The following is a 22,556-nucleotide window of genomic DNA, read 5'->3' as shown; positions in this document are numbered from 1 at the left end:
ACGGGAGAAGTGCACATCTGCTTCTCCACCCTTCCCCCTCTCCTTTTTCTCTTAACTCTTTCTTCCCCTCCACAGCTGAGGCTCCATTGGAGCACAGTTGGCCCCTTGTGCTGAGGATGGCTCCATGGTCTCCACCTCAGGCGCTAGAATGACTCTGATTGCAGCAGAGCAATAGCCCAGATGGGCAGAGCATCGCCCCCTAGTGGGGCTTGCTGGGCAGTCCCAGTTGGGCTCATACAGGAGTCTGTCTGCCTCCCCACTGCTTCTTACTTGAGGGGTGGGGGAAGTACACATTTTTGAACTTCAGTCATACTTAGTGAATCAGATACACGGCGGGGGATGGGAGCCTTGCAGTCTGTGTTTTGACAAGCCCTCCAGGAGACTTCATTCAATTGCCCAGCAATATGCACCAATTTGGCCTGGCCATTTGATAGCTACCTCTTAATGCTTGTGAGTATTTTGGAGGGAAGAGGTCAGTCATTTCTTCAGAGGAATCCTCATAGCTTCCATCTAGGGTGTGAGTAGGGGTGCACGGAGGTAATGGGAGGGTATGAGCTTAACTTTCTGGATTGTGTTAAGAACACAGTTCGGGGAGGCAATCTGAGTAAAACTCTATATTATATCTACTATTAAGCAGTCCTCCATATTTAGCTCTATTATATCTTCAGAGGTACCTGTTGTCTACATGTCATTTTAAAGTTTTTCTAGCTTCTCTTTCTGAAACTGTTTAACTTTTGATCTTTTGCATTCTTGTATATTATCATCTTTCAAAATTTTATTAAATTTCTATTTTGTAATATTTTTCTCCTTCATTATCTTTCTTCATGTTCATTTATATATTTTTTATTCCCTTGGTTTTATTTGGTAGAGTTTAAGAAGGGAGAGAAGATAAATGACTATGTTTACCATTTTATTCTAGTAATCTGAACACACAAGCGTTTTTAAATACAGACTCCTAGAAGTGGTATAGTTAAGTCAGAAAATATGTTTTTACTTTGAGCATTGCTTTTCAAATGAAATTCTAAGTAAAGTTATGACTACTGAATTAATGACTATTTTATTTTCACTTATTTATTACAAGATTACATTTGAAAGTGCTATTGCTGTATTTGTTGATATCTAAAATAGAATGACTTATAAAATTGAATTATATTTTAGAAATTTAAAGAAAACTGAAGACAGAAAAAGGAAACTAGAAGAGCTTCTTAATTCTGTTGGTCAAAAAGTATCAGAACTCAAAGAGAAGTAAGTTAAGTTTTAAAGTGTATTTTGGGTATTTGAAAACATATCTCAATTACTTTTTTAATTTTGAAAATCTTAGTTATAATTACTATTTTCACTTCTTGTTATTTATCATTCTAAAATTGGGAAAGGTATAAAGTAATAGAGTATTTTCTTTAAGTTTCTATGATAAGAACAAAAATATTTTAAATTTTCATTGGTATAGTTATCACACAATATGTATTTATTTCCAAGCATTGGAAAATTGAGCAAGATGAATCAAATGTAATTAGTTTATGCTGAGTGCATTTGCATTTGGTATTCCTGTTTCTTTATTGATTTGACTTTTATAATTTAGACTCCCTTATTTCAGATGATGCTATTCTATAATCATCTCGAGGATGTATGATCACATGAAAAACAATCTATTACTTTAACTTTGTGTTTTTGGTATTGAAAATATATTCCATGTGCAAATGTTGGACTTGAATTTAAGGATCATTTATGAATATTATTAATCTTAAAATCTTTCATGTACCTCTGGGTTTTGTGATTGATATTTAATGTAGGATAAAAACAGTATGGGAATTATTATAAATGTGGGAATTTTTTTCTTTAAGAATAAAGATTTAAAAATTGAGAATATAGTAGTCCCCACTTATGTGCAGGGGATACGTTTCAATATACCCTCTTGATGCCTGAAACTGTGGATAGAACAAAGCCTGTTTATACTGTGTTTTTTCATATATATATTTATATGTACATATGATGAAATTTAATTTATGAATTTGGTACAATAAGTATTAACAATAAATAATAAAATAAAACAATTATAACTATTTCATAATAAAAGTTATGTGAATGTGGTCACTGGGTTCAGGGGATCCCTTGTTGAAGTCTTCACATTTACACATTGCTTCCTGGGGTAACATCAATCACGACACATTTTCTGTTTATGTCTCCTACCCCAAATTTATGCATAATTTTGTCGTTTGAAGTGCAATAGCAAAACCAGTATGAATTTTTTTCTCCTTTTTACAATTTCATGGATAGAAGATTCATTCATACTATAGATCTTAGCAAACTCAGCATACAACTTTTTTTTCTTTTCTTACTAATAATTTAAGAACTTACACATTTTCACTTAAACAGAGCACTTTAGTTTCTCTTTGGCATATCCGTCCTGCTAGCATCACTACATCTGTGCTTTGGGGCCGTATTTAGTAAAATAAGTGTTATTTGAACACAGCATTCTGATACCTGTTAGTCTATCTTATGACTGTGGGTAGCATATAGAGTGTTGAGATACTGGAGAAAGGGATGGTTGACTTTCCAGGCATGACACAGCTGGATAGCCTGAAATATCTTCAGACTATTCAGAATGGCTCGCTATTTAAAACATATGAATTATTTCTGGAATTTTTCATTTAAATGTTTTCTAGTATGATTGGTGGCAGGTAACTGAATCTGTAGAAAGCAAAACTGCAGGGGAGAGGAGACTACTGTGTGTGATTAAATATAATGTGTTATCCTTTGCTTTCTGTTTTATGTGTGTCCAGTATTTATTGCGTAGTTGAATTATATATATGTCAAATGTTGTACTAGGCACTTTGCATATTTATTTTTTAGAACTTAAAAAACAATACTGAAAGGTTGATATTCTTTCATTTTGCATATTAGGAAGCTGAAGATTAGAAAGGCTATTTTTGCCTAAGTTGAGCAGCTAGTAAATGATTAAGCTAGCATTGGGGTCTAGCTTTGTCTTAACTCCATAAAGTTCCTGTTTTTAATCACTATACAGTATTAACAATGTTTTTGGAAGAGTTCTTCAGAGGCAATAAATTGTACTGTAAATTTTATAGAAGTTAGTATCAGACACACCCATATATGAATATTTAGATCATGCACTAATTATTGGTGAGACCTGTAGTAATCTGTTTGGATATGTTTTCACATCCTAGGAATTTTGTCGGCTCTTATGTACTTATTGAAGTACTAAGTAATCATGTGGGGTATTACTATTATATTTAATAAAACAATAAATTTTTACAGGTATTTTTTTAAGGAAAATGATTCAAAAAGAGTTATAAATTTTGGTAAATGAGGCCCTAGCAGTTGGCTCAGTGGTAGAGCATCAGCCTGGCATGTTGAAGTCCTGGGTTTGATTCTTGGTCAGGGCACACAGGGAAACACCCATCTGCTTCTCAACCCTTCCCCTTTTCCTTTCTCTCTGTGTGTCTCTTCCCCTCCCACAGCCAAGGCTACACTGGAGCAAAATTGGACCAGGCGCTGAGGATGGCTCCATGGCCTCTGCCTCAGGCGCTGGAATAGTTCCAGTTGCAATGAAGCAACACCCCAGATGGGCAGACATCGCCCTCTGATGGGCATGCTGGGTGGATCCCACTGTGGCACATGTGGGAGTCTGTCTGTCTGCCTCCCCACTTCTCGCTTCAGAAAAAATATGAATAAAAAAAAAACTTTGGTGAATGGGCATATAGGGAGAGAATATATATAATGGACTGCATATTTGAGGTGAATTTAAAATTTTTATTTATATAGTTTTTAAATTTAATTTTTACATTAATTTTAATTGGATTTATTGGAGTGACATTGATTAGTAAAATTATATAGGTGTCAGGTGTACAGTTCTACAAATCATTTGTTCATTGCACTGTGTTTACCACCCCAAGTCAAGTGTCTGTCCATCACAATTTATCCCCCATACCTTCCTCTACTTCTCTCCTCCCCCTTTCCCTCTGGTAATCACCATACTGCTGTCTGTGTCTGTGAGGGTTTTTTTGTTTGTTTGTTTGTTTGCTTAATCCTTATATTTTTGATAACTAGGTATTTAAAAGGATGAGAGTGAGGAGTGAGGTAGGGATAAGCAAGGCAAATGGAACATACTGAGGAAGGGCACAGCAGATGAAGGATGGTACAGTTTCTGAGAATAAATACTCAAGTGTTTACATATAGTTTTGCTGGGCTGAAATAGAAGGAAACAACACTGAAAATATTAATTGGATCAATTTAATGACAGGGTTTTGAATGTCATGTGGAGAAATTTGTACCGTAGATGAACACCCTGTGAGAATTCTACACACACACAAAAACATATATTGGTATATGTGCCTGTTCTATTAATGATATTTTGAACACAAATATTATATTATTATTAATGAAATTCTCATATAAAAGTTCACTTTACTGCCCATGGCTAATTTAATCAAATCTCGCTTAAATTTATTTTTCTTTAATGTTTTCATAGATTTCAGAACAGGACTTCAGAGGCTGCCAAACTTGAAACTGAATTAAGAAAAGCACAAGAGACAATTAAAGCTGCAGAAGTCTTAATTAATCAGCTTGACAGAGAACACAAGAGATGGAATGCACAGGTTTGTTTGAGAGAGAAAGATCATAAAAAAGCTTTCTTTAAAATACAGGATTCTATAATATAATGTATTTGTTAAAAGAATAAAATGGAGAGAAATATCCATTAACTTCAGTTGGCTTTGCGTAAATGATTTAAATATTAACGGCTGTTATGTGAATTAATCTTTAAGCAACAAATCATTATATAAATGGATTTTAGATGAAGTAGCCTTTTCCACTTTTTCATTTAAGTGACTGAGGGGAAAGGCGGGGATGAAAAACAATGCTGGAAAATGGAGTATTCTTTAGAGATATTTTCAACCTACCTTTACCAGGACACTAATCTTAGGATTTGACACTGTTAGCCATTTATTTCTTCTTGACATGCTCTATTAAAGTGTTATCTCTTGTTTTTGTTTGTTTGTTTTTCATTAACAAGTTGGATTCCTTACCTCACCACATTTTCCTCATCTGCTCATCCAATGTCTGATTGGCCTCAGTATTCCTCCCTCAACTCCTTTCTTTGCAGCTATTCAGGGGTTATTTCATCCAGAAGAATGTCACCTATATTATGATGCTGACCAGAGCTGTATTTCTGGACTGCTGAGTTTTAAATTTGTATTTCCAACTATACTTTAGATATTTGCATTTAAATGTCTTGCAAAGTCAAACATGTCTAAATTAACTGATTTTCTTATCCCACCTCTCTTTTATTTCTTATCTTTCATAGGCTTCTTTCTTGTAGGCATCAAAATGAAAAATGTGTGGTTGTCTTAAATTCTTCTTTGTTTACTTGTCCTAATCCATTTGCAAATATCTCTCTTATTTGTCTTTCATCCTTAATGCCAATTCTTTTCTTTTTTGATCCTGAATCTCCCAGCATAGCTCACTCTACTCTGACCCTTTCATTGGTTCATTTTGTATTTGTCAGTTTAATTATCTTTTTAAAACGTAGTCTACAACATCACTCACTGCCCTGTTTAAACACTTTCAGTGGCTCATTATTACCATAGGTTAAAATATAAGTTCCTTCACAGGGAATGGGAGACCTTTCACAATGTTTCGCCCTCCAATCACTCTCCTCTTTTTCATTTCTTTTGTATTACTACTCTTTCTGCTCAAGTATATGTGCTAGCCTCACTATGCTTTTAACTGATGGGTCTCAATGATTTGTTTTATGCCTTTGTTCATGTTCTCTGTATCTTAATTGTATTTTATGAAGTGATGCTGATTGACAGTACATTTTTAACTATGGGATAAAAGTTCTGCTTTTGTTAAAATCATTAGGAACTTTCAATGACAAAATACATATCTTTGCAAATATATTGGGGTTTCTTACATTTGTTTAATTTGGCAGGATCAAAGGTCCTGTTGATATTTTTACATTTTGACAATTGAATTCAAGATAGGGATTATTATTTTTAACCTATGAATGATTTTTTTTATAGTCAGAACTCTAATTTATGCAGTTGTTATTTTTTCCATATTAAAATGTATCCACACATCACTCTTTCTCTCTCTTGATTTTCCAGGTTGCAGAGATAGCAGAGGAGTTAGCTACCCTTCCTAAAAGAGCTCAACTAGCTGCTGCTTTTATTACGTATCTTTCTGCGGCTCCTGAGGATCTGAGAAAGACCTGTTTGGAAGAATGGACCAAGGCAACTTACCTTGAAAGTTAGTATTTAGTTATTCATAAATTGAAATTTCAATATAATATGTATCTTTTTTTGTCATTTTACTTTTTTTAAATGATAAAAATTTTCTGTAAGTTAAAACATACCAGAGCTATTTTAAATTTGTTGAATTCTAAATATGTTCCGAGACTTGTTTTGTGATAATGATTCTTCTGTTCATAAAATAACTCTATGAAACTGAGACCAATGAATTATTTTTGATATTGCATTATGCAGTTAAATATTTTATTGCTTTAATTTTTTTTTTTACTATTCAATGAGAAGAGGGAGGCAGAGAGACAGATTTCTGCATGAGCCCCAACCGGGATCCACCCAGCAAGATCATTAGGGGTCGATGCTCTGCCCATCTGGGGCGTTGCTCCATTGCTCAGCAATCGAGCTCTTTGTAGCACCTGAGGTGGAGGCTATGGAGCCATCCTCTGTGCCTGGGCCAGCTCGCTCCAATCGAGCCAAGCTGCTGAAGGGGAAGAGAAAGGGAAAGACTGAGAGAGAGAGAAACGAGAGGGGGAACAGTGGAGAAGCAGACGGCACGTCTCCTGTGTGCCTTGACTGGGAATCGAATGCAGGATATCCACACACCAGGTTGATACTCTACCACTGAGCCAACCAGCCAGGCTTATTACTTTAATTTTTTACAGTAATTTTATATCTTGAGATTCAGGAACTGCAAAATTACTAGTGAATTTTATACTTTTCACAAATTATTATAGTTGTGAAACATTTATTTAATAGATAATATGTAAATTAACTAAGTTCCAATTTTTGCACTTTTTTTTGTAAACTTATTTTCTCTTTAGCTTCTTATACTAAATAGGGAAGAGTGGATTTAATATTTAAGGTGGTTATGATGTTTTATTTGAGTATATTTTAATTAGTTATATCCTCTTGTCATTGCAAAATCTTGCAATGTTATACTGAAGTATTACTGATATCTTTAATTTGACAGAATTTGATCTGAGGAGATTTCTTTGTACAGAAAGTGAGCAGTTAATTTGGAAAAGTGAAGGCCTACCATCAGATGACCTTTCCATAGAGAATGCTATAGTTATCTTACAGGTAATTAATCAATTTTAGGTTTTTCATTATAAGAATTTCTTTTGAATGTTGCTCCAGGAAGTACCTTCTTTAATTTCTTTGGCTTTCCCATTCTTCTCCTATTTACATAAAAGTGAAAATATTTTGTTAATGGAAGTCCATTTATAATTCAGGTTGTGAATCTATAATTTTTAGTATAATCATTTTTTATTGTAGTGGCTTTATTTTGTTGACAAAATATTCTAAATTGCACTCCCTAATAATAGAAATATTTTAGTAATAATGGTTGTATAGTTTCTTCATCTAGCATGTTTGATTTTATGTTTTTATTTTGTTTTATAAAATAAAGTTATACAAAGTGAATGAAATAAGTTTTGGCTTATACATTAGATATGACCATATGCATATTTTGGAAAATTGTCCTTTCACGTAGTGTGTGTTTTTCAAAAATCATTTAAACTTGAAATTATTATAACCTTATTAGCAGCGAATGTGAAAAACATTTTAATCATGTACACAAACAGGTCATTTCTTTGAATGAAGTTTGATTTTTACCATCAACTTAGTTTACCATTCTGTTCTAGAGCTTGGAAGATATTTTTTTCCCTTGAAAAATATGATTTCTTCCCTCTTCTTTCTATCTTAAAAGTTTATATTTCATAATATCCATTTTCTCTTTCCTCTCTGCAAACCCTTCTCTCTGTCCCCACACATTTCCTTATTCCATAATTCCAAAGTCTCAAAGAAAACATGAACACTAAATGCTCCTCTTTAGGTAACATAGGTATAGTATTTTAGATGTGTATGTTCATTCCTGGATAATTTAGTTTGATTAGTCTTATTAATCAGCTGATATATTTTGGTTTATTACACTGGTATCTTACCAGTAGATAAGTTGCTGATCAAAGATTAAGTAGTTTTGTCTTCTTTTAATTTGGTTTGACTTGTTCTATAATTTATTTTTTAACATCTTTTATTTTTCACACTAGAATCACAGATCTGGAATTCTAAATGTATATGTAAATAAATTCATTATATCATTATAAACTATGTGATTTTTATGCTTTATTCCTTCTCCAAGAATTTATAATCAACTCATATTTCTTTTTCAATAATATAAGAAAGCAATCATTTCCAGATTTAAAAAACACCATATAAATATTCTTCTTTTTTTTATTTTGTAAGTAATTTGGCAATAGTAATGAGCTTTTAGATAACATATTTATCACAATTTATTTTTACTGAGGATAATTTAATTTTTCTTATAAAATTACTTTTGTATTCTGATTTATCTATAAATGTAAATATAAGAGAAATTGTTTTTGAAGTTAATTTTAATAAGGTTAGATTTATATTTAATATTTCCAGATTTCTTAGAGATAGTTATATGCATTTATATATCAAACCAAAAACCATTTGGAAAATTTGTTAGGATAATTAATTATTTTGTTGAAATGATTTTGCCATTATAGTCAACGCTGTGTCTCAATTATGAAGTATACTAGATTTAGAATAAGCTATTATGGTTCAGGGTGTGATCGAATAGCACATATCGTTAACATCTTATTCACATCACCACATGGTGTATGTGAAATTAGATCTCTAAGTATACAAATTGGATTTCTGTGAAGTCTTCTCTGAGAAGAAAAGGCTAAATGTAATGAATATTTTTTTTTGAACCACATATCACATCTCCTTGGTAACTCTACTAGAGCTTCTCTGAGTCTCCCTCTCGGTGGAGGCTTTCCCACATTTAAGGCAGTAGTCACCCATGTATTGGTGCTAGGAAAAGCCTATTGTGTCAAAATTATTCCTTTATTTGTCTTACAAAGATGCTTCAAAGTCTGATATTTGTGTTAAGCTAAATATTGAAGTGCATGTATTGTCTGTGAGAGGAAATAACCAAATAATCATCCATCACTGGCCTTGTAACAAGAATTAGTTTTATTAGAATAGGTGAAAGCTTATGTGACCTATGTCCTTGAAGAGCAGGGAAAGAGCTTGGTCATGATGACCACATGTCCTGGATTGCTATGACTTATGCATATTGTTGTGATATAATTATTAATAGTTTTCCTTTTACTCTTAAAAGTGTCCTGGTTTTAGTAATATAGTTATAATTATATGACATTTTTAGTTCTGTGGGATTCAGTGGAGAATGGAGAGAGTATAAGGTGATTAGAAACTATAGAAAAGTGTGAGTGAAAGAAGATGGAATATGATTAATTTAAATATCACTGTATAGTATTACGTTGTTGTTTTTTTAATCTTGCAGCATTATTTTTCTTGGGAAGAGATATATTGATATATAAGTTCCATTTCAAATTAATTTTTTTAAACCACTTAGAATTTCTGAGATTATTTTTCCTTCTTGCCATTCAATATATGATGAGGAAATGCAAACTAATTTAGTATTAGCCTAAAGAATATGAAATTATGAAGGTAAATTACATAGGAATTGTGTTTTTTATCCAAATAAATCATAAATAAATAATAATAATACATGTAGTACTTACTGTGTTGTGCATATATTATTATTTAAGAATTTTTACAGGTAAAACACTTAAATACTTAACTCATTGAATTTTCAGATCAGCCTTATCTTGTAGATACAGGAATTAAAGCAGAGAAGGGTTAAGGCTGTCCAAGGTCACATAGCTGTCAAATGGTAGAGCTAAGATTCAAACTCTGCCATCTACCCAGTCTGTGCTATAAAACTGCCTCTCATACCTGTGCACATGTATGTTTCTGTATATGTTTACTTTATTAATTCTGCATTATTCCTATTATGTAATTCTTAGCTCATCTTAGTTTTATTTATAAAATGTTTCTATTCTCTCACAGGTGTTAAAAATAAAAATAATAGTATAGAATATCCTAGATATTTTAAAATAATCTCTTTCATAAATATCTTATGTCCAATCTCCCCTCCTTCCAAGAATATTATCTGGAGCTCCCTTTCTAGCTATTTCAAGCTCTGTCTCTTTATTAAGCATCATCATCATCATCATCATCATTATTATTATATTAGTATTGTTTTAGTGGAGAATCTTTAAGTGATCAAGTACAGGACATTTAAGCAAAAAAAAAAGAAAGAGAAAAGGAACTGATGCATTTAAAGAACTGAGGTGTTCAGAAAATTGGGACTGGTTTTAGGATTCAAATGGTTTTACCAGGACATCACTCTTGGTCTCCATTTGAAGACCTGGATTCATTCTCAGATTCTCTCAACCCTGGTTAAGGATCATTATTGGTGACTTTAGACTTCCATTATCAGAATGTATGTTTCCAGACTAAAGATATGTCTTCACCTTCTGCTCTCTTCCCTTCTTGTCCCTTAGTACATTTGTCATCACCTCAAAAGGTTTCTAATTGGTAGCTTGAGTCACTTGCTCGCCCCTTGAGTGTAGTGCTAGATGATTGATAATCTCATCAGAAATACAGTGAGTAGAAAAGATGCTAGCCACTCTAGTAATTTTTCTCTTCCTCCTCTACTCCCTATAAACTGCTTCTCACTTATTTCCTACTGGTGCAGATGTCACAATCTTGGCACAGTAATGAAAGCTGAAAATCTGCAATGTATTCTCACTGAAATTTATATTTAGTTACTTATTCAACGAGTCTTGTAAATCTGTTTTCAAGGATGTAATGGTTTTGTTGTGTTCTAACCACATCCACTGCCAGTGGCTTCATTTAGGTCGTCATTATTTTGTACCTGGATAAATACATTATTAGACCAGTTAGTCCGTTGCCCTCAGTATCACTTCCTTTACTGATGTTGTAGTGATAGTTCTAATTGTTAATCTGATCATGATAGTCCCTAGGTTAATATATTTAAGTACTTTCAATTCCCTGAAGTATAAAAATTTCATTATCCTTAAAAATGACATGAAAAGTTCTTTGTGATCAGAAAGGCTGTGATTACTCCTGCCATTTTGATATACAGCATCTCTGCCTGCATTTCTTTTTACTCCAGTGTGCCAAACTACTGTTAGTTTTCCAAATGTGCGCAGGCTCTTTATCCTCTCTCCATCGTACTGTCGTATTTGCCTGAAATGTTTTTCACCTCTTCGCCATACTAAGTCCAATTTCTCTTTCTAGTTTGACTTGAATTGCTTTCTAGCAGCTTCTCCTAACTTCACCTGTGATTCTTTAGAATATTGTATACTTTTTCATTACAAAGTTTTTATTTTGATTCTTTATTGGATGTGACGTCATTAAGTGTAATGGGATGTATCTTGTTAAGTTCTCATCGCTCACACTTTCTTCCTGTGGTGGTGTGCAACATATGGTAGCTGAATGAATAAAAGTTTGGCATTTTTGGATCTACTATAATTTGTTAACACTGTTAATTATGAAACACAGACCTAAAATATGCCTTAGAGATTTTATCTAAATCTCTCTGTAGAAGTATAAATGAATGCAAACTTATGAACTTATACATACTCTTTCAAATTCTTAAGACTATTTTCTGCACTAAAAACATGAAATTTTATCTTCTTTTTTTTTTTAACTGCATCAGATCATTGGTTTGAAATCATGGGTAAGAACTTTTTAAAAAAATTAAAATATTTATTTCCATGGATAGACAAAATCTCGTTAACTGGTGAAATGTTTGCCATTGAATGCTAACATAAAAAAGATCTAAAACCTAGCTATAATATGTTTCATACTTAAGAGGATCTTTGCTAACGCTCTCATTTTATGGGAATAGCAGATTTATATGATGGAGTAGTAAGTGAATCTTTTCGTAACAGATTCTGGGTGAAGATCCCACAGTGGTGACACCAAGGGAACTGGGCTGGGAGCAGTCCATTCTGGGTGTAAGCAGAAAGCGGGTGTATCATCTGGAGAGAATTTTAAAACAATGATAGAGCTGTTCTAAACTCAATCCGCTCTTCGTTATCACTACATGCTGGTGATTTTAAACAAAGTTGCTAGTAAAATTCTCTTTGTCCCTGGGGCACATGGTCCCCATTACCCACCTCCTTGATATGTTACTGAAAACATCTTGCTCTCATCTCAGTTCTAAGTTTTTGTTTGACTTTACTGTTATCCCTATAGCACACAACTATATTACAATTTTCGAATGTGAACATTTAAGAAAAGTTAGGTCAGCTATTGTTATCTAACGCCGATATACTAGGTAACAATGATTATTAGATGAGTTTTAAATTTACTATATATTTATCCATATATAAATTGATCATTTATATATATAAATACATATCTATGTATACATATATGTACGTGTGTGTGTGTGTGTGTGTGTGTGTGTGTGTATAGTTGGCTTCCTTTCAACTGCTAAGTAGCACTGAGCATTGGGCACTTTCACTCATTTCTAACTTTCTGTTTGTTTCAGAGTTTAATTAGTGCTGGGTATTCTGTAATGTATTTAATTCCTAGGTTATTAAGTCTTAAATTATAAACTGTGATTTTTTTCTTCTAGGACACTTCTTTCATAATATGAACTATGTACTGCTTTATAACATTGTTACTGTGTAGTAAATAAGACTATGCTTACTTTACTGTGGTTAAATTTAATTACCTAATATTAATTACTGATCACTCTAAAATTTATTAATGTGTCCTCTCATGAAGCTAAAAACTGTGCCTTTAATTCTTCCTCATGGTTGTATATTTATATTATCCAAAGCCTAAAAGAAAAACTAACTCTAATTGATTAATAGATTTTAGGAAATTATTTCCATTTAATAAAAGCTTATAATTTCTTTTTGAACTAGAGTCGAGTATGCCCATTTCTTATAGACCCTTCCTCCCAAGCTACAGAATGGTTAAAAACACATTTGAAAGATTCACGATTGGAAGTTATTAACCAGCAGGTGTGTATAACTTATATCTTAGGTAATGGCATGTTAGAAAAGAACTCTGTGTTTGTAATCAGATAACATTTTTTGAGCTGAGTCCTATTAACTTACTTGCTATGGGACATGGGGAAAGAAATGTAACTCTCTTAGCTTCAGTTTTCTAGTTTGTAAAATTAGATAAGAATATTTGTTTGTATCTTTGTAAGTGCAGGGCATTGATTTAAGTCCTGGGAATTTAATGGAGAGTAAAATAGTCACAGTTCCAGCCCTTGTGGAGATGACAGTCTGATAGGTTAGAGAAACAAGTAATGAGCATTTACACTAAATTGTGATTGAAGGCGCAAGTATAAGATCTTATAGAAATAAGAGTTAATAATTTGGCTTTGAGAAAGCCCCCTAGGCTTTTTGTATGCTTGCTGTTTCTCTCAGTGTCTCTTATAATTTCTTGCTTGTGTAACTCACCAAAAATATCTTTGATGTGTCCTAAGATTTGACATATTGTCAATGAAATTTAATCATATTCTTTTGGGTTGTGACTTATCACTGTCATATTTAAGTTTATGTTTGCAAGGAAATTATTCTTAGCCAGGTTATTATTATTATTTTAAGAAAGGCCTAGTGTATGATTAATTTTCATAACTATTCTTCAGGTGTTTGAAAAATTACCTCTTTAAAATGTATTTCACTTATCAAATGGGGATATTTACTTCATTTGTGCTAAGAATGATTGTAAATTCAATAATACATATAATACTTTAATGTCAAAGCTATGCAGTAGGATATCTTAAATAATTATTACTTCAGATATTTATTTTAACCACAGTTGGAGGTCTAGAGTGGTATTTGAAACTGCTCTTTCCTAGCCATAAAGCTTGGAAATTTTTGCATGGTTATAGAATTTTGTCTAAAGGTTCATTTCATCATGATTAGGCCTACTACATAAAGAAAAGTTTACTATATTTATCATCTTTTCTTCTTCCAGCCAGTGTTTGATTTTGAATATAATCAAAGTAGTTCATCAGTAACTTTTGATTATAAAGTTGATTATAACTACTGATCCAAAGTTGGATCAGTAACTTAGTGTATATAGAATTTGAAAAATTGTTTCTGCATCAATTTTTAATTGTAATGGAAGATTGAAAAAAGGATTTTTATTGTTAATGTAAAAATCCTTATTTTTCTTATATGTTTGTTTAAATTATTTACGAAATTTATTTGATAATTTATTCAACTAAAACGATTCATTGCCAAATACTTATAACTAGAAAGCAATCATAAATCATTTGAATTGCTAACATGCATATCAAATTTTTAAATATTTATAATGTTCCTGTTTATATTTTTATTTATCTGTATGGCTTTTTTTTAAAGATTAAGGAAATAAAGAAATTAATTTGCATTTTTTTCTCTTAGGATAATAACTTTATTACAGCTCTTGAGCTGGCAGTACGTTTTGGGAAAACCCTTATCATACAAGAGGTGGATGGTGTAGAACCTGTTCTTTATCCATTATTGAGACGAGATCTGGTTGCTCAAGGTAAGTATTGGACAGACTTTAGACAGTAATTATTTTAAAAATTTTCAAAGTAATTAACTTCATAACTGACTTTTTTTTTGTCTTGCCACTGAATCTCAGGAAACAAAAACATTTTGGGGGGAGTGATGGTAATGTCATTAGAATCTAATAGTAACAGCAAGTAAACACAGTTTTGAGGTGACTTTTTTGAAGAGTCACTGTGTTGGGGGGTCTCCAAGACTCTTCCTTGTCACAGTGTTTTATTAGAAAGACTCACAGGACCCAGCATAGTTACAGTAATAGCTAAAATTTATTCCAGGGAAAGGATTAAAAGCAAGGCCAGCAGAGAGAAAAGGCACATAATGTGAAGTCAGGAGTCAAGAAACCAGGTGCAAGCTTCCAAGGGTCTTTCTCCATTGGAGTCATGGAGGATGTGCTGAATTCCCCAGCATTGAGTTGTGACAACACTTATGAAATGTTCTCTACCAAGGAAACTTTACTAGAGACTCAGCGCCCAGAGTTTTTACTAGAGGCTGATTCTGTAAACACATTCTTCCTGGCACATAGCAAATTTCCAGACTCCCCTGAGCAAAGTAGGTATTCATTATAAACCACTTTAAAAATTTTTTTTTATTGATTGATTTTTGGTAGAGAAGAAGAGGGAAAGAGGGAGAATGAGAGAGAGAAAGAGGAAAAGGGGGAGAGAGAGAGAGAAATAAACATCAATTTTTTATTCTACCTATTTATGCATTCATTGGTTGCTTTTTATGTGCCTTGATCAGAGTTCGAACCCTATATAACCTTGGCATATTGGAATGATGCTCTAAATTGCGCTACTCATCCAACACCCATAAACCACCATTTTTATATACTCATAAATAGTTTAAGCACAGTGCGATACTCTGGTGATGTGGGATTGATAAGAATCCTCCCAAAATCCAAATTCCCAGATTCTGGTTGTGGGCTTACCTTGCAAGCAGGTGTTTCTAAGATTGGTGGTCTCTTGACTGATGCTTAACCTCTTTTCTTCACAGGCATCTAAACCCAGACTTTGTCAATAAGAAAGTAATGCAAAGTGTATCATGCAAAGTGTATACATACACATGCATAAACATGTACTTATATGTATATGCATATACATACTTAGATCACACACATTGGTACCACTACAGGGTTTAAATAGAAAATTGGAGAAAATGAGGCAGTGCAAAGAAATAGCAAAGCATGCTTGTTTGTTGATTACCTTTTATCCCACAAGTCAGAATGTCTGGCCCGGCATTGGTTGATATGTTGCGAAAAGAATGCTAGTAGTGGGACTTTGCCTATGTAACTGGAGTTACCTTCCACAGTTCAGTCTGGTCTCAGTCTGTTCTTCATTGGTGCTGACTGTGATCTGTTCAGCTAGCTCTTATTATGATATTTTCAGGGCAGGGGAGTGGAAATGAACCTTTAGTGCCATCTAGATTTGACTCTCCTTAGTCTATATTCTGGCCCTTGAGAGCTCATTAAATATAAACCCCTGATTGGTGTCAGGTTTAGCAGTATCTATGGCACTGTCTGAGAATGGCTGTTGACAAGGTCTGAGAAGGTGGATCTGGTGAAAAGTGATATATCCCGCATTATGATTGAGTCATATTATGAACCACTATTCCAGATAGTTCAGGAGTATTTGAGTCAATTTGTTTATTTTATAATTATTAAAAGGAAATTGACTTGGCCCTACCTTACTTTTTTTGCCTTTTTCCCAAAGTTGGATTACCTTCATGTCACATTAGTTGAAGTCTGTTGTTCTTGAGTATGCTTCAGATTGCCCTTTTCCAGAGTGTTAAGTTCCTTGTGAACTGCCATTTTGACATCATACATTTCCTTTGGGGACAGAGGATGGTTGTCCTAGATCCACATAAAACAGTGTCCAATTTCACTTACCTCCCAGTGTCTTTAATCTAAGCAATGTGAACTGATTTTCTACCTACTGAGGTAAAAGCAGGTATAAGTAATGGGAATAGAACATGCTTTTTCTCCTCAAATTTAGGCTGTTCAAAAATTCTTCAAATACATATGGTAAAAAAATAAAAAACAGGTAGAGTTCCTCCTCGATTTCTCATTATTTTTTACTTGCTAATTCCTATATGCCTAGTTGTTCAGCCCATGCAAAATGCATGTGGCACTCTGCAGCTGGTAAATAACTGAAGACACTGGATCAGCTAGCCATGTGGCAGCTGTGGAGAAAGAGGCTGGTGTAGTTGGCAAATAATTCAAGTTTTACTAATAATAAATTTCAAAAGTATTTTTCATGATCACTCAGTCCACGTGGTTTTTTCATTTCCATGTTGTGTTTGAGTATGGACTCAGGAGTTATAGTGTTTGCATGGTAAAACTTTTCCATTCTTTTACTGTCAGGTTTTTGTTGGTCCTGTTTATAAAGTGAGCCCCTCATCAGTGGTATATGGTTTGATTTTGCAATTTTATTTACCATACAGTCTTACTATTTGTAGTGTAATTTAATAAATAATTTTTCAATAATGGATATGGGTTTCTAATTAACCTGATTTTTAGATCAATTTTTAAAATAAATTCTTAATGGTTACTTTACATATAATAATACACATCTTTGGCTTATTTTAATGCAAGTAAATACTTTGCCACTTTGCCAGAACTGCCCTTGAACTCTATCTACCCCTGTCTGCCTTTGCATTATTGTTATAATACATTGTCCTGCTCCACATGACAATTGTGTTTAAAATCTAGATTTATAGATACTGACCCTCTAGTGTTCCTAAGTTCTCCCAGTATTTCTTTCATTTATCTGCTCATTTATCTGCTCAGTTAGCCTTCTTTTGTCAGGACTTACTTTTTTATTTTCTTTAGTGAAGGCCCAGTGGAAACAAACTTCTTTTTCTTTTCTTTTTAGAGGATATTTCTTTATATCTGTCAGAATTCTGGATTAAGCTATTTTCTTTAGCACTTTAATGTTTTATTCCATTGTCTCTTAGCTTCTATCACTAGTGTTGAGAAATCACCTGCTGTTTTAGTTTTTGCGCCTTGTAAGTGATGTGACATTTTTTTGGGATGCCATAAAATGTTGCCTTGTCATTAGTTTTTAGAGGTTTGAGTAGGAGGATGTCATGATAGTTCGGTTTCTATGCATTTGTTCTGCATAAGTTTTCTTGAATCATTCCAGTTATTGTAGAAGTGTTACATTTGGCTTTTAAATTTGTATTTCTCCAATAATGATTAAAGTTCAATATAATTTTGATATTTTTTGCCTATTTTACTTCCTCTATCACAAAGTGCTTGTGAATTATTTTCACACTAACTTAAAAATTTTAAGTAAAACTTTAAAATTTATTCTTGTGTTCTCAAAAATTCCTTCCAATGTTTTTCTTAACCTTTGAAAATAATCTTTGAAGATACATATTTTGTACTTAAAAATCAATTATTAGATTTTAGTTTAAAATAAGTTATGGCTATAATTGTTGCTTAATTTCTCTTTATAAGTTGTATAATGAATATCATTTTTTTTAATTTTAGAATGTACTCCTTTAAAAGGCAAAACTTTATTTTTCTTAGTTTAACATTATGTCATAAATTACCTGGGTGGCAGTCTGAATAAATCCTTTTTGATGTTATTAATGGTGACTTTGTAATTACTCATATGTTGATAATCCTAGGTTTTTACCAGTTTATTCTGTTTCTGTGTATTACATCTTCAATACTATATAATGAATACTTTATCACTGATGAATTTTGAAATAGACAATAGTATATAATTTTTAATTTTTGTATTCTGTAATCTATTATTTCAGAAAAATTCAGAACATAAAACATAGTTATCATTAGAACGGTATTGAGTATAAATAAGTAGATACTCTTTTGATGCTTCAGTATCCCAAGGTCATCTTAATGACTTATAATTGCATCTTATTACTTATAATTGCTTGCCTAATTGCCAAATAATAAAGCATTCTGGTTAATAGTATTTTTGGTACCCTAATTGTTGCTATCTTTTGACTCTATTGATGAGCTTATATTATACACTATTTAAAACTTGAGAAGATTATGTTTTTAATTTCATGTAGCAAAATACAGAATATTCAGGCCAATTAATTATGTCATTTTAAAAAAATAGGACCACGTTATGTGGTACAAATAGGGGACAAAGTTATTGACTACAATGAAGAATTCCGCCTTTTTTTGTCAACAAGAAACCCAAATCCCTTTATTCCACCTGATGCAGCTTCCATTGTCACTGAGGTTAACTTTACTACAACAAGAAGTGGATTACGAGGACAGGTATACCTTTATCATAATTTACCTTAGAAAGCTCTTGTAGTTTTGTATACTTACTATTTATTTAGAGTGGGAAGCTATTATTTAAAAGATGATTAGCCTTTAATCTTTTGAAAAGCTTTTGAAAATAGATTTTCAAGTTAAAGTAAATGATCTGGGTTTATTTCATGTATCTTTTGTGTTAGACTTCTGCATTTGTTGCTCACATAAAATTGCTGATTCTTTCAGTATAAGTTTAAGTCTATTTCTATTATATATGGTAGAACTCGAGAGATGGAAGGATCATAGAGATTAAGATCAGCTACTTTACTTATTTTAATGATAAACATGAAGTTTTAATGTGAAAAGTTTATTAATTGACCTATTTAGCTAGTTGAGGATCTTTCATTCCCACTTAGCTCCCTCCCCCCCACCAGAACATACGCATCTTTGTATTCACTTTACTTTTGTATGGGTTATAACTGCATGAATTTCAAAATAAATTAAATGTCCAGACATTTACATAATACTTACTCTTTTTTTCTCTTTAAAGATATAACATGACTTTTTGAATACTATTCTATTTTTTATTCATCTGACAATAGTGGATTTTACTCTTTTTTTTCTATTGATTTGAGATAGCAGTGAAAAGAGAGCAGGAAGGAGGAGAGAGAGAGAGAGGCATTGATTTGTTGTTTACTTAATTGTGCACTCATAGGTTGCTTCTTATATGTGCCCTGACTGGGGATCGAACCCTTGACCTTGGCATATTAGGGTGATGCTCTCTCTACTGAGCCACCTGGCCATGGCTTTTTCTCTTGATTTATGTGATAGCATGTATAGCTGCTACAATCTTTACTTCATTGTAATTTTAAAATTTCCTTTAAAATATTTTGCTTACCATATCATATAGCTCACCACATACATTTTTCTGAACATTATCTTTTGACTTAGTTGATGATACTTCTTATAAATAAAACAAATTGACAAGTGATTTAAAAATTAGCAGAATTAATTGATGAAATTGCTCCTTTTATCTAAAAACTATCCATAATAATTGTTGAAAGTGGCTATTTACATCTTGATAACTAAGGAAGATACTTATTCAGCAGATTTTGAATTATATATTTTATGAAATACCATTGTCATTTCTTAAGTAGAAGTTTCAAATTAAGAATTGGACACAGCATTTTTTTCTTTTTTAATTCAGTGAGAGAAGGGGAGGCAGAGACACACTCCTGAATGTGCCCTGACTGGGATCTACCAGGCAAGCCCACTAGGGAGTGATGCTTTTCCCATCTGGGGCCCTTGCACCGTTGCAACTGAAGCCATTTTTTAGTGTCTGAAGCAGAGGCCATGGAGCTATACTCAGCACCTTGGGCCTCCTCTCTCTAATTGATCCATGGCTGTAGGAGGGAAGGAGAAGAGAGAGAGAAGTGAGAGGGGGAGGGGTGGAAAAGCAAACGGGCTGTTCTCCTGTGTGCCCTGACTGGTAATTGAATCGAGGACATTCCACATACCAGGCTGACTGATGCTCTACCATTGAGCCAGCTGGCCAGGGCCAACAGCATTTTTTAAGAAACAGCTTTATTAAGATTTAATTCGCATACCATACAATTCATTCATTTAAAGTGTACCATTCATTGATTTCTTTTTCTTTTTTTTTTTAGTGGAGTACTTGATCTTAAAATAACATTTTGAAGAACAAATTTTTCTAAAGTGGCTATTTTACTTTCATACCAGTAGTGAATAAGTATTCCACTTTCTCCACATTCTTGCCAATACTTGTTACTGTCTTTTTAGTTGTAGCCAAACTAGGGGGTGTGAAGTGATATATCACTGTTATTTTGATATAGTATTTTAAGTAAGATATCTATTATTTCTTTATGTGAATGCTTAGCCATTAAAAAATTCTAGCTTTGGGCCCTGGCCGGTTGGCTCAGTGGTAGAGCGTCGGCCTGGCGTGCAGGAGTCCCGGGTTTGATTCCCGGCCAGGGCACATAGGAGAGGCGCCCATCTGCTTCTCCACCCCTCCCCCTCTCCTTCCTCTCTGTCTCTTTCTTCCCCTCCCGCAGCCGAGGCTCCATTGGAGCAAAAGATGGCCCGGGCACTGGGGATGGCTCCTTGGCCTCTGCCCCAGGCGCTAGAGTGGCTCTGGTCGTGACAGAGTGATGCCCCAGATGGGCAGAGCATCACCCCCTGGTGGGTGTGCCGGGTGAATCCCGGTTGGGCGCATGTGGGAGTATGTCTGACTGCCTCCCCAGTTTCCAGCTTCAGAAAAATACAAAAAAAAAAATTCTAGCTTTGATAGTTCTTACATATGTAATTAATTTTAGAACTAAGTATTCTATATTGTAATGCTAAATAATGCAATTTTTGTGCCTGTTCTGTACTATTTAACATCAACCTGTATAGTTTTTGTCAGAAAAAATAGTGAATATGTCTTATATATATATATTTAACTAGAAAAATTCAAATGAGGTACATAGTATCATAATTAGTATTTAATAGGTCAAATACAAGGCCTGTTTGTGGGAAGTTTTTATTTTGTTTTGTTTTCTTTGAACTTTATCACTAGAATAACCTTGTACTTAATTTTTTTAAAGCTTTTGGCTTTGACTATTCAGCATGAAAAACCTGATTTAGAGGAACAGAAAACAAAACTATTGCAACAGGAAGAAGATAAGAAAATACAGTTAGCCAAGCTTGAGGAATCTCTTTTAGAGGTAACATTTAGTTATTAAGGATATTTTTTATATTAGGTTTTTTTCTTTAATGAGTATAAGTAACATTTTTAAAATCAATAGTACAATCAGCATGTTTTTGGTTGTGTCAAAGACATATCCTTATATATCTTCAAATTTAGATTCAAACAAAAACAATAGATATCTCAGAGGATAATTTTAAGAAATAATGTTCAAGACATGCAATTTTTAATGTATGCTGTCTTTATATTGAATTATTTCACTAATTATTTGTTTACATGCTCAAAATTTCAAAAAGCATTAAAAGCTAGCAGGGCATTATAATTTAACATGTAATTTTCTATAAGATTGATAAAATTAATATAGATGCAATGCTTTGATGATATAGTATAAAGATTTCCTGTATCATTCTTATAGGCTATAAAATGTTGAAATTATTTTAAAATAACATAAGTTCTTATAAACATCAAGTTAATGATAGTTACTATGAGTTTTATGTAATTTATTATTTTACTATGTATAATGTTAATATTACTTTGTTAATTTTTTTGCAGACACTTGCCACATCTCAAGGCAATATTTTGGATAATACGGATTTGATCAAATCTCTGAATCAGACAAAAGCAAGCAGTGCACATATTCAAGAGTCACTTAAAGAGTCTTACAAACTCCAAATTTTTCTTGATCAAGTAATTATTCCCTTTGTGATCGTATGCTATGTTTTCTTAAACTGTTATGTTAATATTATTTAAAATATACAATAAGCACTTCAAGGGAATGCTGATTGCAAAGAAAGAAAGCTATTCATAAAACCAGAGCTTTGGGTCTAATTCTTAATATTATAGAGAAGGTGATGAGATCTTGCGGTCTTGAGAGTAAGGTCAATATACCTACCCTGCTAGGTTCTACTGATTTCAGG

The 22,556-nt window shown here is 33.0% G+C and overlaps 1 protein-coding gene across 4 annotated transcripts in view; it reads left to right on the top strand.

Annotated features, from left to right (window-relative positions):
* DYNC2H1 (dynein cytoplasmic 2 heavy chain 1) overlaps window positions 1-22,556 on the top strand; it is a 328,872-nt gene that overhangs the window by 129,476 nt on the left and 176,840 nt on the right. For 3 of the 4 annotated variants that reach the window (XM_066247664.1, XM_066247663.1, XM_066247661.1), the window contains exons 60-69: window positions 1,159-1,245; window positions 4,487-4,613; window positions 6,123-6,264; window positions 7,231-7,340; window positions 11,842-11,862; window positions 13,064-13,162; window positions 14,561-14,684; window positions 18,793-18,956; window positions 21,539-21,658; window positions 22,192-22,326. In XM_066247664.1, coding sequence (XP_066103761.1) covers window positions 1,159-1,245; window positions 4,487-4,613; window positions 6,123-6,264; window positions 7,231-7,340; window positions 11,842-11,862; window positions 13,064-13,162; window positions 14,561-14,684; window positions 18,793-18,956; window positions 21,539-21,658; window positions 22,192-22,326 — 1,129 coding nt within the window. The remainder of the gene's footprint in view (window positions 1-1,158; window positions 1,246-4,486; window positions 4,614-6,122; window positions 6,265-7,230; window positions 7,341-11,841; window positions 11,863-13,063; window positions 13,163-14,560; window positions 14,685-18,792; window positions 18,957-21,538; window positions 21,659-22,191; window positions 22,327-22,556) is intronic. The other variant, XM_066247662.1, reaches the window with a different exon arrangement.

This window comes from Saccopteryx bilineata, chromosome 1 (assembly GCF_036850765.1).
Source record: "Saccopteryx bilineata isolate mSacBil1 chromosome 1, mSacBil1_pri_phased_curated, whole genome shotgun sequence".
Taxonomy (NCBI): Eukaryota; Metazoa; Chordata; class Mammalia; order Chiroptera; family Emballonuridae; genus Saccopteryx; species Saccopteryx bilineata.
The sequence above is the reverse complement of the archived record's forward strand: the minus strand, read 5'-3'. Positions and strand labels throughout refer to the sequence as shown.